General features: G+C 45.5%; 2 protein-coding genes across 4 annotated transcripts in view; one reads left to right on the top strand and one right to left on the bottom strand.

Annotated features, from left to right (window-relative positions):
* The first annotated feature begins 2461 nt into the window (after positions 1 to 2461).
* Positions 2462 to 16616, top strand: part of LOC128705099 (phosphatidylinositol phosphatase PTPRQ-like) — a 301321-nt gene continuing 287166 nt past the window's right edge. For both annotated transcript variants that reach the window (XR_011394592.1, XM_070104397.1), the window contains exon 1: positions 2462 to 2629. Coding sequence is in view for 1 of the 2 variants with exons in the window: in XM_070104397.1 (XP_069960498.1) it covers positions 2477 to 2629 (153 nt within the window). In the remaining variant the exon portion in view is untranslated. The remainder of the gene's footprint in view (positions 2630 to 16616) is intronic.
* Positions 10242 to 16616, bottom strand: part of LOC138850954 (tyrosine-protein phosphatase Lar-like) — a 654087-nt gene continuing 647712 nt past the window's right edge. The window contains exon 9 of one of the 2 annotated variants that reach the window (XM_070104396.1): positions 10242 to 10527. In XM_070104396.1, the coding sequence (XP_069960497.1) occupies positions 10358 to 10527 (170 nt within the window). In that variant the 3' untranslated portion in view covers positions 10242 to 10357. The remainder of the gene's footprint in view (positions 10528 to 16616) is intronic. The other variant, XM_070104394.1, reaches the window with a different exon arrangement.

Below are 16616 nucleotides of genomic sequence, written 5' to 3'. Positions count from 1 at the left end.
ACCAAGATGTTGCACATGTGTCTTAATTTCATCTTGTCGGTATTATATACCATTCTTGCACAACTTGTCAGACACTGCAACATCATGGAATCTTGGTTCTGAGGACATGTACATAACCTTCACGACTACAACAACTACTACTACAACTAACCCATCTCTTTGGGAAGGACCTACTTCCACTGGGGAATCCCGCCTACCAGTGACTATGCCCTCGTCTGCTACACCTGACGTTACTATATAAGCACCAGGCTCCTTGCTTCTGCTTCAGAATCTCCACGACTACGGTGCTCCTCGCACCTACTCCTAGGTTGAGGGACTGATTACCTCATCTTCTGTATATAGTCCTACTGTCTTCAAGTTATGTCCTGGAATTTGTACTGATAAAGCCACTGGATAGCGAAACGTCTACAATAAAGATACTCAGATGTTGCACATGTGTCTTAGTTTCATCTTGTCGGTATTATATACCATTCTTGCACAATCCTGAACTACTTCTAAGAAGTCGTATGATTCTAAATTCCCAGTCAAGAAATTCCAATCAATATGACTAAAGTTAAAGTCTCCTAGAATTACTACATTATCGTGCCTTGTGGCCCTAACAATTTCCTCCCATAGTAGTCTCCCTTGGTCCCTACCTAAGTTTGGGGGACGGTATATCACACCTAAAATTAATTTTTCATGCCCCTCTGAAAATTCTATCCTAACAGACTCTGTATGTGTTACTTCAGACTTAATACCCGTTTTTATGCAACAGTTCAAGCGATCTCGGACACACAATGCCACCCCACCCCCCTTCCCGATACTTCTATCTACTTGGAACAATTTAAAACCCCTGAATGTCACATTCCACAGGCATGTCCCGACTTTTTGAATTAAACCACGTCTCAGTTAAGGCAAATACATCAATGTTACCTGCACTAGCAACTAATCTCAACTCGTCCATCTTATTCCTGGCACTGCGACTATTTGTGTAATATATATTTAAAGACCCTCTTCTCTCTTTACCCTTCCTGCTCCTTTCTGTTACTCCACTAAACCTGTTACTGTCCTTGTCAGTTAGTGCCACTGGCTTTCCAATATCCACCTCGTTTTGCCTATTACTAGTTCTCCTAGTACTCATATTACTACACAGCGACTTCACTGTTTTCCCGCCAAAACCCATACCACTAACTATTCCTAGTTTAAAGACCTAATTGCTCCCTCCACTGCGTTGGCCAGTGATCCAACCCCACACCACGATAAGTGAACCCCATCCCTGGCATACATGTCATTTCTGCCATAGAAGAGGTCCCAGTTGTCAATGAATGTTACCACATTTTCCTTACAGTATTTGTCCAGCCAGCAATTGACACCAATTGCTCTGGACAACCATTCATTTCCAACTCCTCTCCTTGGCAAAATGCCACATATGACAGGTTTCCCACCCTTCCTCCTAATTATCTCTATTGCTGACCTATTCCTGCTAATCAGGTCCTCACTCCTACGTCTGCCAACATCGTTGCCTCCAGCACTGAGACAGATAATAGGATTGCTCCCGTTACCTCTCATGATGTCATCCAGACAGCTAACAATATCCTTCATCCCAGCCCCAGGAAAACACGCTCTCTGCCTCCTACTCCTATCCTTCAAGCAGAATGCCCTATCCATGTACCTAATCTGGCTATCCCCAACAACAACAATGTTTTTACCTTCCTCAGCGTCGTCCGTTGTGATGCTCCGAGTAGTCGACTCACATTCGTCAGGTAGCATTACACCACTTGTGGAATTCGTCAAGACGTTCTCGATGGTCTTCGTTGGGGTTTCTAGGGATGTCTCACTCACGTCTGCCAATGCTTCCTTGGTGCTCGTTGTGACATTCCCAGTAGAACACTCACATTCGTCAGGTAGGACCGAGAATGAGTTGGAAGTTTCCTCGGTAGTCTTCTAGTTTCTCGTTGTTTCTGCCTCTCCAACCGTTTTCTTGGTCCTCAGCTTGGTTCCATGTTGCCCGGCCACTGACCAAGTTCCCCTCTTAACCTGGGGACTCACAACAGGAGGATTACTACGAATCCTCTTGTTCTCCTCCGTTAATCGCCGTATCTCCAGCTTAGCAACTCTGAGTTCTTCTCTCAGCTGCTGGTAAAGTTGCTCAAGAGAGGGCATCCTGGTTGAGATTCACAGGGAGCACACAAACAGGTCTTCACAAAGCTAAGTACACGTCACCACTGAGCTGTCATAGTTATCATTGGTTGTGTCATAGTTATCATTGGTTGTGTCATAGTTATCATTGGTTGTGCCTTAGTTATTATTGGTTGTGCCATAGTTATCACTGGTTTTGCCTTAGTTATCATTGGATGTGTTATAGTTATCATTAGTTGTGTCTTAATTACCATTGGTTGTGTCATAGTTATCATCAGTTGTGTCATAGTCAGCATTGGTTGTGGTGTAGTTATCATTGTCGCTTCAGAGACAGATATGATTGCCAGACATAGATAAGATGAGCAGTTGGAAGAGCACCACCACTAGTAGCAACCAGTCTACCACAACTAAGAGTATCAGCAACTACACCATGTTGTGTTGGTCAGTGAGAGTACTACTGCTGGGTCTACTGTTACTGACTGTTACAGCCCTGGACAGTGAAGAACAAAAGGTAGGTCGTACTTATGATCTCTGTTTTAGAGTTCATCGTTATCTGTATAAGATATTGTTGTCCTCTAGTGATGCTCTCTATTGTAGAGGTTAATAATACCTTTATAGGACGCTGTTGTACTGTAAGAGAGGTACTGAAAAGTGAAAACCTAGAAAGCGTAAGAAAGTTTCTAATGAGCTTGCCAGATACACAAATAACCCGTACATAAAAAAGAGAAGCTTGCGACGACGTTTCGGTCCGAATTGGACCATTGACAAAGTCACTTTGTCAATGGTCCAAGTCGGACCGAAACATCGTCGTAAGCTTCTCTCTTTTATGTGCGGGTTATTTGTGTATCGTTGTGATGAATGGTTTGAAAAACCGACAAGTTGAAGATTGAGACACTTATGCAGCATATGGGAATCTTTATTCAGGAAACGTTTCGCCACACAGTGGCTTCATCAGTCCAATACAAAGAGGAAGGCGTAAGGAGAGGAGGAGTATGAGGTAATCAGTCCCTCAGCCTGGAGTCGATGTGTTCAGTCCATCAATCTTGTAGAATGTACATTCTACAAGATTGATGGACTGAACACATCGACTCCAGGCTGAGGGACTGATTACCTCATACTCTCTCCTTACGCCTTCCTCTTTGTATTGGACTGATGAAGCCACTGAGTGGCGAAACGTTTCCTGAATAAAGATTCCCATATGCTGCATAAGTGTGTATCGTTCCAGTCACGGTATTGTGCCTTTTTTGTTATTTATTGAGCTTGCCAGATATATACAATGAGTGGAAAACAAGGGGTAAGGAACAAGAAAAAAGGGAAAGCAAAAATAAAAGTAAAAACGAAGGAATGGAAATAAGAGTGGAAAACGTCATTCAGAGCAAGTTGGAAAAGAGCAAAACATGGGTGGTATAAACCTTGGTAATAAATATCGACAAGTTGGTTTAGAAAGACACGTAGGCAAACACTATAACATATTTATTAGAAAACGTTTCGGTCCTGGGACCTTGATCACTCCTAACACAGAGGTAGAAAGACATTATATATAGGCGGAGAGTAAGGTGTTACGCACGTGACCTGAGGAATGTCTCAAGAACATAAGAATGGACAAACACTGTAGAAGGCCTACTGGCCCATGTGAGGCAGGTCCTTATCAAAACAACCTCTACCCATCCTCATCATAGGTAGAGGTTGTTTTGATAAGGACCTGCCTAGCATGGGCCAGTAGGCCTTCAACAGTGTTCCTCCATTCTTATGTTCTTGAGACATTCCTCAGGTCACATGCATAACACCTCACTCTCCGCCTATATATAATGTCTTTCTACCTCTGTATGTTAGAGGTATTAGTACACACACACACACTCAGTTCACGGAGTTCACTACCTTATCACAAGATAGGCACATGGCTTCTGCCGAAAAGAAGAGGCCACGATGCTCCATGAACACGACGGTGGACTCGGATTTGGAAATGTGGGGCGCAATTCTAGCGAAGAAGTTGCGAGAGGAAGAGGAAGATCCTGCTCACATTGTAGCTGATCTGACAGTTCCAACCATGGAGCCAGCGACAATGGAAACAGGGGAGGAAATAAACACCCCAACCCCCGAAAACCAAGAGGGATGGAACACTATGGACAACAATAAGAAGCGCTGTCCGTCCAAGGAGCAGGCAAGCCAGCTCAACCGATCTGGCAAATTCAAGGTGAAGTCTTACGAGGACCAGAGAACCCACTATGGCGTTGTTTCATACCTGGAATCACGACACAACCTGAAGTTCAAGATATGGTTCAACTTGAGGGGAGAACCAATATTGACTCCTCTCAACAAGGAAATGTATACCACCTTGAAAAGAGTCATGGAGACAGATCGCTCATTCACCCTGGAGGAACTGGACTCTCCGCAGAAAATCACCAAGGGTGTAGTGATGCAATACCCGCTGATGATGCCCATCGAGGCAGTAGCAGCTCACCCCAGTGTGGTGTCAGCTCAATGTCTCAAGGCAAAGACGGCAGGCAACGCACCAACCCGACAGGTCCTCATTCAGCATGTAGGACCACTGCCATCCCAGCTGGACCTCGGTTCTTGGGGCAAGTACGATGTCAGGACCTTCACAGCAGAACCAGTTCGCTGTTTCAAGTGTCAGCATTATGGACACCTGGGTGCACTCTGTCCGAACAGAGTAATCTGCGGTGTCTGCAGCCAGCACCACCCTACCGAGGAATGCATCACCAAGCTGAAAAATGCATCGCCACCTACTCCACAATGCCCGAACTGCAGGCAGAAACATCATGCCTGGAATCCTCGATGCCCCGAGAGGCTCGCCAGAATTCAAGGAGTCTGGAAGACGCCAAGAACTCGGCAACAGGCTACGACGGATCATCACTCTCAGCAGACGATGGGTGCAGAGAACCCTGCCATACCGCAGATCTCTCAGCAGCTAACCCAAGTCAATGCCCAGGAATTCCCAACCCTCGAAGTCTCAACTAGGCGTCAAGGTCAAGAACCTCCTGCACCACTACCTCAACGAAGAAACAGAAACAAGAGGAACAGGAGGCGTCAACAGGGTGCATCTGGTCAATGCGATCAGCAGGTGGCACTAAACGAGCCCCCACCGGCCATAGCACAACAACGCAGGCACTCCTTACCCGGCACAGGCGCTTTGCAGACTCAACTGGCACCTCACCAGCAGATCCCGGCTACCCAACAGCAACAGACCACGGTACATACAATAAAGAAATCCAACCCTCAGCAGTCCCTACAGACCACAACAGCCCAGATGATATCCACTGTTTCGAACCCAAACCGAAATCAGGCTCTCACCAGGGAGGATCTCGTAGCACTCATCAAGGTGTTCACGGATCTTATTTGCAACACAATCAACTCCACGGAACAACAGAGCACATTCCGGCAGATGGTCAATACGCTCCTGAGAGTGTGCTTGCTGACCGAGGAGGAGACAGTGGATGCCATGAATTTGCAGGTTCTCAGAGCGGGCAGGACTCAGTCTCGAGCTCAGGAAACAACAGCGACGGAATAACCTCGATACCAAATCACACCCTCAAGGTTCTACAATGGAACATTCAGGGCCTAAGGAGCAAACAGCACCTCTTGCTAGAGGCAGTAATTCGGGATCGGGTTGACATCGTCTTGCTACAAGAAACTCTGACTGTCCCGACTATGTGCCCAAGACTACCCGGTTTTGCTGGGTATTTTCGGCACATGGACCCGGGCGTTCACTGCAGAGGCACAGCTGTATTTGTATCCAATACAATACCTCACGAGGTTATAGCCAACCCTTTGGACTATGGGGAGGATGTCGAGGTACAGGCCATCCTTGTGCACATACCTGGGGCGCCCATTACCATCTATAACATCTACAAGCACCCAAGACACACCCTCGACATTGCAGAGCTCCACGCACTAGCACGCACTGAGTGTATTATTGTTGGTGGAGATTTCAACGCACATCACCCAATGCTGCACTCTCACTCAGCAACCAATGCTGCTGGCAGACACATAGCAATGCTCCTACACGATATTCCAGAGGTAAAGTTGCTAAACAATGGAGACCCCTCACACCTGTTGGGTGGCTGCCTCGACCTTACCTTTGGGTCAAGACAACTCGCAGCAGGAGCCACATAGGAAACTCATCCTCACCTTGTCAGTGACCACTTTGCAGTGATCACCACCTTCAACATCAACAGGCCTCCCACAGTTGTGCTGCCTCCTAGATGGGACGTAAAGAGGGCCAAATGGAAGGTGTTCCAGGATTATCTTCATGACTGGTAGTCCACATACTCTCTATCTGAAGACTGTGATACGGCTGAACAGGAGCTAATCACTGTTCTCATCCATGCAGCAGAGTGCGCAATTCCAAAGAAGTCCGCAGGACACACTCACAAAAGAGACTGGTGGTTCTACAACGACGAGGTGCAGGAGCAGAACCACCGCATCAACTCTTTTAGGAAGCTATACAGGCGTAACCGTACGGCAGAGAAGAGGAATACTCTGAGAGCCATTGTGCAGCATGCCCGCAGAATCTCTCTCAGAGTAAAAACTGAGAAATGGCTGGAGTGGTGCTCAACATTCGGGCATCACACCACCTTATCTGAGATATGGGGCAAGCTCAACATAGCAACTGGCAAGAGCAAGCCGAGGCCACCAGCACACCCGAACCCATCCCAGGAAGCAGAGAAACTAGTGGAGCTTTTCACTTCCAGGGGAGCCTCCACTCAGCTCCCACAGGACATCCGGAATATACAGACCGATCTTCTCCCACAGCGCCAGCTAACGATACAAGCTGCATGTGAGTCGGAAGATGTGACTGATATAGACCTCACGGACTTGGAACTCTGACGTGCCATTAAGAACACAGGTGACACTGCCCCGGGCATCGATGGTGTGATGTGCTCCATGATTGCACGGCCTGGGCAGAGTGGGTGGGAGGCCATACTAGACGTCATTAACAAGTCGTGGAGGGCCAGGACACCCCCAGCAGCTTGGAAGAAAGCTACAATCGTACCAATTCCAAAGCCCAAGGACCCAGGCAGTATGAGACCCATATCGCTGACCAGCTGCTTAGCCAAGACTGCTGAGAGGATGGTTTTAAACCGTCTCCTATGGAAATTTGGACCCTCTCATCATCACATATTTGGCTTCACCAAAGAAGTGGGAACAGCAGAGTGCATAACCACTCTACTAAGCCAGATTGCTGATAGTAACAAAAAACCTAGTATACTCGTCTACCTCTACCTTGAGAAGGCATTTGAGCTAGCCAGCCCCACAGCAATTCTGGCAATACTAGCTCGGAAGGGAATCAAAGGACGCCTCCTGGCCTGGATAGAGTCCTACCTTAGGGGCAGGCAGGCCTGTGTCAGCTTTCAGGGACACTACTGTTCCTTTAAAACCCTGGAAAACGGTACACCACAAGGAGGTGTGCTCAGTCCTACCCTGTTTAACATCCTTATGCAGGAACTTGTGAGCCTTCCCTTTCATAGTGGTACACAGCTCCTCAGCTATGCTGATGATCTTGCACTCGTAGTGAATGGGAAAGGCAATATAGAACGACAGGCTCAGAGAGCTTTGGACCTAATTATGCAGTCTTGCAAGGAACTAGGCCTCAAGATCTCGGCCGAAAAATCTCTTGCAATGATGTTCAAGGGACCAGATCCTGTGAATAGATTATGTATTCAGGATATAGAACTTGAGTGGACAGGCTCCTACCTGCACTTGGGAATCTACATTGATAAAAAGCTGACCTTTCAGAAACAGGCCGAGTATGCCAGGTCACGTGCTCTACTCAGACTCAACGCCATGAGAGCCATGACGAGGCACCGTGCAGGGGCAAGCAAAGATGTACTTCGCTTGTACTATATACAAGCTATACGCTCGCTCATTGACTACAGTGCACCAGCGTTAGCTCATCTCTTCCCGCAGAGCAGGCAAAGGGTGGAGGTCGTACGAAACCAGGCGATATGAACTATGCTTGGTGCCCCCATCTGGACCAACACAGTATGTCTCAGATCTGAGCCCCGGCTTCCTTCCTTGGCTGACAGAGTAAGATACATAAACGCCTGCAAAGTGGCCACGATTCTGCACCAGCAGCAAGGTACCCCACTAAGGAGACGGATATTAACAACCATGTCACAAGATCACACACTCTTCACGGACTACTCCTGGATTCGTTCGTTTTGTGCTGCTGGGCGGAAGCTGCTGCCTGTACAGCTGCTCTGTGAGAAGACTTGTGACCTTCCTGCTGCTGGGTACCACCCACACCTCCCTGGCGCCCAGATCCAGCCGATGTTTTCATCATGCAGCTACCTATCTCTGAGTGTCTCTGCAGTCAAGACACCCTCAGCAATCATGCTGAGACAAGCATGGCACTGGCAGAGGGAGGCACCTGTGCAGTGTTTTTCACAGATGGTTCTGTTGACCCTGACAGGAAGAGAGCAGCAGCTGGACTGTACCACAATGGTCACACACAAGGCTGGCGACTCCCTGACCACTGCACGATCCTTCAAGCTGAGCTGGTGGCGATTCAGCAGGCATTGTCACATGCCCTACGACATCGACTCCGACCTGTCATGCATGTTGATTCCACCTCTGCAATCAATGCCCTCTCCCATCCTCAACCACAGGATAATGTTCACCTCATCACATCGATTCTGAGCATAATGACAGCCTTAGAAGTTCAGGGTAATAGATCGACATTGAACTGGATCCCCAGCCATACTGGCATCCGGGGAAATGAGGCGGCAGATGATGCAGCCAAGGCAGCAACAGACTATCCACATGTTGGGATTACTGTCCCAATCAGCCTACGACAGACCAAACTGGTGGCTGCCAGAGCCACGAAACGTATGGGGGAGGTCTTAGGTGATACCCCATCTCATCAGTGGTGCCGAGCAGCGACTCAGGGAGAACCCCCTCCATATGATAGAAGCTGGTCCAGAGCGCAGTGTACCGCCATCCATCGGCTTCGTTTGGGCTTTCCCACAGCCAAGATGATGGTAGACAAGGCTGAGAAGGAGATGTGCCAGTACTGTCAGCACGTTGTCCAGCGGCCCCTAACACACTATCTTCTAGAGTGCGAAGCTACTGAGACACTCTGCAGGCAACTAGGGGTGATATTCCCTCTCGAAGAGGACCCAGAAATGACTGCGGCTACACTAGTGTACCATGGGGTCAACGAACCAGACAAGCTGTTACCTGTGATAATGACATATCCTCCTCCTCGCTAGTGTCCATAGTTGCATATGGTGTCGCTTATGAGATGCACCAGTTGAAATGACCAGAGGGGCGCTTGAGCGGCATGCGTCGCATCATTGTGGAAACCTTTCTCCATCGGGACCCAGAGACGGGTCATCGCAAGATTGGGACCCGTGTCAGGACTATGGTCTTGGTGAACATTATACATGCATCTGTATGTTAGGAGTGATCAAGGTCCCAGGACCGAAACGTTTTCTAATAAATATGTTATAGTGTTTGCTTACGTGTCTTTCTAAACCAAAACATGGGTACATAACATAGAGAAAAGGGAAAGGGAGGAAGAGAAAGCTAGAGTAGGAACAAACGAAAATGAAATAAGTGAAGAAATACACCAAGATGAAAGAGAACAATATAACTCAGATCAGGTGGCATATCTTGGGAACGACACAAAATCAGTAAATATAGATAGTCAGAACATTTGCATGGGCCAACAGGCCTGCTGCAGTGTTCCACCTTTCTTATACTAAGCACAAGGTATGTGGTTATATGGCAGAACTTGCTGGAATAAACACACCAGAAAATGTGCCAACATGTTGAGGAAGGGAAAGTGTCGTTCTGACAAAGAGAGCAGCAGCAGGTACTTCCATCCAGTGATGTGTAAAGCTTCAACACAGTCCAGAGAATGTTATGACCTGAGCTGTTCAGACCTTCATGTTGATAAATTAGACACATGCGCAACTCTTGGGAATCTTTATTGAGGAAACGTTTCGCCACACAGTGGCTTCATCAGTCCATACGTAGTGCAAGAAAGGTATAAAATACCGACAATATGAAAGTTAAGACACATGTGCAACATCTGGAGCTCTTTATTGTAGACGTTTCGCCATCCAGTGGCTTTATCAATACAGATTCTAGGACATAATAGGAAGACAGTAGAACTATATACAAAAGATGAGGTAATCAGTCCCTCAGCCTTGGAGTTAGTGTTCACAGCATCGTGGTGGAGGAGAATCTGGAGCAAAGGCAAGAAGACTGGCGGTTATATAAGCGTCAGTGGATACGGACGGGCAGCAGATGAGGGCATAGTCACTGGTAGGCGGGATTCCCCAGTGGAAGTAGGTCCTTCCCAAAGAGATGGGTTAGTTGCAGCAGCCGTGAAGAAGGTCTTGTAGATGTCCTCTGAACCAAGATTCCATGATGTTGCAGTGTCTGGCAAGTTGTGCAAGAAAGGTATAAAATACAAACAATATGAAAGTTAAGACACATATGCAACATCTGGATATCTTTATTGTAGACGTTTTGCCATCCACTGGCTTTATCAATACAGATTCTAGGACATAATAGGAAGACAGTAGAACTATATACAAAAGATGAGGCCTTCTGCAGTGTTCCTACATTCTTATGTTCTTTTGTTCTTAATCAGTCCCTCAGCCTTGGAGTTAGTGTTCACAGCATCGTGGTGGAGGAGAATCCGGAGCAAAGGCAAGAAGACTGGCGGTTATATAGGCGTCAGTGGATAGGGACGGACAGCAGACGAGGGCATAGTAACTGGTAGGCGGGATTCCCCAGTGGAAGTAATGTCCTTGATGGTCGTGGTTGTGGAGGTAGATACATGGAATGAGGTATTGGAAAAGATGTTGGAAACGTGTTTGGCAATGGAGTTGGTGGGAGGACTATGTATCTCTTCTCGGCAGTGTAGATACATAGAAGAGAAGAGATACATAGTCCTCCCCACCAACTCCATTGCCAAACACATTTCCAACATCTTTTACAATACCTCATACCGCCCAATAAGCCTGACCTCAATTGTAGGCAAGTTGCTAGAGTCAATTATAGCTGAGATTATAAGAAGCCATCTCGATAAGCATAGCTTGATTAATGATACTCAGCATGGATTCACAAGAGGCCGGTCTTGTCTAACTAATTTATTAACTTTCTTCAGTAAAGCTTTTGAGGCTGTTGACCACGATAAAGAATTTGATATTGTTTACTTAGATTTTAGTAAGGCATTTGATAGAGTTCCGCACCAAAGACTGTTGAAGAAAGTAGCAGCTCATGGCATTGGGGGAAAAGTAGTCCTCATGTTTTGAGTCCTCAGGTCAAGAAGGGAAACTGGTCAGTGGCTGGACAGCAGGGAACGAAGTTGACGATCAAGAAGACGAATGGAAAGGTAGAAACGATGAAGAAGAAAGAGACTGCCGTGGAAACTGTTGTGGAAACATCTAATACATTCTCAGTGCTACCTGACGAATGTGAGTCGACTACTGGAAACGTCACGACGAACGACACCAAGGAAGGTAAGAATATTGTTGTTGTTGGGGATAGCCAAGTTAGGTATATGGGTATGCTTGAAGGACAGGAGTAGGAGACAGAGAGTTTGCTTTCCTGGGGCTGGGATGGAGGATATTGTTAGCCATCTGGATGACATTATGAGAGGTAATGGGAGCAATCCTATTATCTGTCTCAGTGCTGGAGGCAACGATGTTGGCAGACGTAGGAGTGAAGACCTGATTAGCAGGTATAGGTCAGCAATAGAAATAATTAGGAGGAAGGGTGGGAACCCTGTCATATGTGGTATTTTGCCAAGGAGAGGAGTTGGAAATGAATGATTGTCCAGAGCAATTGGTGTCAATTGCTGGCTGGACAAATACTGTAAGGAAAATGCTGTAACATTCATTGACAACTGGGACCTCTTCTATGGCAGAAATGACATGTATGCCAGGGATGGGGTTCACTTATCTAGGTGTGGGGTGGGAAAACTGGCAACTACAGTGGAGGGAGCTGTTTGGACTTTAAACTAGGAATAGTTAGTGGTATGGGTTTTGGCAGGAAAACAGTGAAGTCCTAGTGTAGTAACATTATGAGTTCTAGGGGAACTAGTAGTAAGCAGAACGAGGTAGATATTGAAAAGCCAGTGACATTGGGTGATAAGGACAGTAATAAGTTTAGTAGAAAAACAGAAATGAGCAGGAAGGGTAAAGAGAAAGGAGAGTCTTTCATTGTTTATCATGCTAATAGCCGTAGTGCTAGGAATAAGACGGACGAGTTGAGATTAGTTGCTAGTGCAGGTAACATTGATGTATTTGCCTTAACTGAGACGTGGTTTAATTCAAAAAGTCGGGACATGCCTGCCGAATGTCACATTCAGGGTTATAAATTGTTCCAAGTAGGTAGAAGAATCGAGAAGGGGGGTGGGGTGGCATTGTATGTCCGAGATCGCTTGAACTGTTGCATAAAAACGGGTATTAAGTCTGAAGTAACACATACAGAGTCTGTTTGGATAGAATTTTCAGAGGGGAATGAAAAACTGATTTCAGGAGTGATATACAGTCCCCCAAACTTAGATAGGGACCAAGGAAGACTACTATGGGAGGAAATTGTTAAGGCCACAAGGCACGATAATGTAGGAATTCTAGGAGACTTTAACTTAAGTCATATTGATTGGAATTTCTTGACTGGGAATTTAGAATCATACGACTTCTTAGAAGTAGTTCAGGATTGTATTTTGAAGCAGTTTATTACAGAACCTTCGAGGGGTAATAACCTGCTTGACTTACTTCTGGCAAAAAATGTATCCCTTGTTAATTATTTAGAAGTTTCAGAGGAAATGGGTGCTAGCGACCACAAATCAATTACATTTAGCATTGAATGGAAGTACGATAGTAGCAATAACTCAGTAACAGTCCCAGACTTTCACTTAACAGATTACGATGGGCTTAGAGAACACTTATCATCTGTTGACTGGGGTAACGAAGAGAGCTATCAATATGACAGTTTTCTGAACACTGTACATGCTGCTCAAAGAACGTTTATCCCATATAAAGAAATTAGATCAAATAGAAATGACCCAAAATGGATGAATAATAGGCTCAAATATCTACTAGGGCATAAGAAAGGAATTTATAGGCGTATCAAAAGAGCTGAGGGTCATCTTATGAATCAGTATATTGACATTAAGAGGGACATTAAAAAGGGGATAAGAAAAGCTAAAAGGGACTATGAAATTAAAGTTGCTAGGGATTCTAAAACTAACCCAAAAAGTTTTTTCCAGGTCTATAGAACAAAAGTTAGAGATAAGATAGGTCCCCTTAAAAATAACTATGGGCATCTTACTGACAAAGAGAATGAAATGTGCTCGATTTTAAATAATTATTTTCTCTCAGTTTTTACACAAGAAGACACTAACAATATTCCAGTAATTAATTTTTATAGTGGGCTAGAAGAAGATAAATTATGTAACATCACAGTCACTAGTGAAATGGTTGTGAAGCAGATAGACAGACTGAAGCAAAATAAGTCGCCTGGTCCTGATGAAGTTTTTTCAAGGGTTCTTAATTAAGGAATGCAAAATGGAACTCCGTGAACCATTAACTAATATTTTTAATTTATCTCTTCAAACAGGTGTAGTGTCTGATATGTGGAAGATGGCTAATGTAATTCCTATTTTTAAAACAGGGAACAAGTCGTTACCGTCAAATTACCGTCCAATAAGCCTGACCTCAATTGTAGATAAATTACTAGAGTCAATTATAGCTGAGATTATAAGAAGCCATCTCGATAAGCATAGCTTGATTAATGATACTCAGCATGGATTCACAAGAGGCCGGTCTTGTCTAACTAATTTATTAACTTTCTTCAGTAAAGCTTTTGAGGCTGTTAACCATGATAAAGAATTTGATATTATTTTCTTAGCTTTTAGTAAGGCTTTTGATAGAGTTCCACACCAAAGACTGCTAAAGAAAGTGGCAGCTCATGGCATTGGGGGAAAAGTGCTCTCGTGGATCGTGTCATGGCTCACAGACAGAAAGCAGAGAGTCTCCATAAATGGGGTTAAATCCGAGTGGGGATCTGTAACAAGTGGCGTTCCACAGGGATCAGTCTTGGGCCCGTTGTTGTTTATAATATATATCAATGATCTTGATGAGGGAATTACTAGTGATATGAACAAATTCGCCGATGACACAAAGATAGGTAGGATAATTGATTCAAACGTAGATGTTATGGAACTTCAGGAGGATTTAAACAAACTATTCTTGGTCAGAAAAGTGGCAGATGCAGTTCAATGTAGATAAATGCAAGGTTCTGAAGCTCGGGAGTGCCTATAACCCTAGTACTAATAAGTTAAATGATGAAGAACTTAGCCATACAGATTGCAAAAAGGACTTGGGGGTTATGGTGAGCAGCAACCTTAAACCAAGACAGCAATGCCTAAGCGTACATAATAAGGCAAATAGATTACTGGGATTTGTATCAAGAAGTGTAAGCAACAGAAGTCCAGAGGTCATACTGCAGCTTTATACATCATTAGTAAGGCCTCACCTAGATTATGCAGCTCAGTTCTGGTCTCCATATTACAGAATGGACATAAATTCGTTAGAAAACATTCAGCGTAGGATGACTAAATTAATATATAGCATTAGAAATCTTCCTTATGAAGAAAGATTGAAGACTCTTAAGCTACATTCACTTGTTAGACGAAGAATGAGGGGAGACCTGATCGAAGTGTATAAGTGGAAGATAGGTATTAATAAAGGGGATATTAATAAGGTCTTGAGGATATCTCCCCAAGAGAGAACCCACAGTAATGGATTTAAATTAGGTAAGTTTAGATTTAGAAACGACATAGGAAAGTATTGGTTTGGCAATAGGGTAGTTGATGAGTGGAACAGTTTACCTAGTTAGATTATTGAGGCTAGGACTTTGGGTAGTTTCAAATTTAGGTTGGATAAGTACATGAGTGGGAGGGGTTTGATTTGACTGGGACTTTCACATCAGAGCTTATTTCTTGGGTAGCATTGAAAAATGGGTTGGGCAAATTTTTTGTTAGTGGGATGAATTGTAAAGGACCTGCCTAGTATGGGCCAACAGGCCTGCTGCAGTGTTCCTCCTTTCTTATGTTCTTATGTTCTTATCAGCATAGCTGAGGAGCTGTGTACCACTATGAAAGGGAAGGCTCACAAGTTCCTGCATAAGGATGTTAAACAGGGTAGGACTGAGCACACCTCCTTGTGGCATACCGTTTTCCAGGGATTTAAAGGAAGAGTAGTGTTCCTGAAAGCTGACACAGGCCTGCCTGCCCCTAAGGTAGGACTCTATCCAGGCCAGGAGGCGTCCTTTGATTCCCTTCCGAGCTAGTATTGCCAGAATTGCTGTGGGGCTGGCTAGCTCAAATGCCTTTTCAAGGTCGAGGTAGACGACAATACTAGGTTTTTTGTTACTATCAGCAATCTGGCTTAGTAGAGTGGTTATGCAATCTGCTCTACCCACCCCTTTCGTGAAGCCAAATATGTGATGATGAGAGGGTCCAAGTTTCCATAGGAGGCGGTTTAACACCATCCTCTAGCAGTCTTGGCTAAGCAACTGGTCAGCGATATGGGTCTCATACTGCCTGGGTCCTTGGGCTTTGGAATTGGTACGATGGTAATTTTCTTCCAAGCTGCTGGGGGTGTCCTGGCCCTCCACGACTTGTTAATGACGTCTAGTATGGTCTCCCATGGAGTATGTAACACCTTCGATGCCCGGGGCAGTGTCACCTGTGTTCTTAATGGCACGTCGGAGTTCCAAGTCCGTGAGGTCTTCATCAGTCACATCTTCCGACTCACATGCAGCTTGTATCGTTAGCTGGCGCTGTGGCAGAAGATCTGTCTGTATATTCTGGATGTCCTGTGGGAGCTGAGTGCAGGCTCCCCTGGAAGTGAAAAGCTCCACTAGTTTGTCAGCTTCCTGGGATAGGTTCGGGTGTGCTGGTGGCCTCGGCTTGCTCTTGCCAATTGCTATGTTGAGCTTGCCCCATATCTCAGATAAAGTGGTGTGATGCCCGAATGTTGAGCACCACTCCAGCCATTTCTCAGTTTTTACTCTGAGAGAGACTCTGCAGGCATGCTGCACAATGGCTCTCAGAGTATTCCTGTTCTCTGCCGTAGCGTTACGCCTGTATAGCTTCCTAAAAGAGTTGATGCGGTGATTCTGCTCCCGCACCTCATCGTTGTAGAGCCACCAGTCTCTTTTGTGAGTGCGTCCTGCATACTTCTTTGGAATTGCGCACACTGCTGCCTGGGTGAGAACAGTGATTAGCTCCTGTTCAGCCGTTTCACTGTCTTCAGATAGAGAGTATGTGGACCACCAGTCATGAAGATAATCCTGGAACACCTTCCAGTTGGCCCTCTTTACGTCCCATCTAGGAGGCAGCACAACTGTGGGAGGACTGTTGATGTTGAAGGTGGTGATCACTGCAAAGTGGTCACTGACAAGGTGAGGATGAGTTTCCCATGTGGCTCCTGCTGCTAGTTGTCTTGACC

The sequence above is a fragment of the Cherax quadricarinatus genome, chromosome 91 (genome assembly GCF_038502225.1).
Source record: "Cherax quadricarinatus isolate ZL_2023a chromosome 91, ASM3850222v1, whole genome shotgun sequence".
Classification (NCBI taxonomy): Eukaryota; Metazoa; Arthropoda; class Malacostraca; order Decapoda; family Parastacidae; genus Cherax; species Cherax quadricarinatus.
The sequence above is the reverse complement of the archived record's forward strand: the minus strand, read 5'-3'. Positions and strand labels throughout refer to the sequence as shown.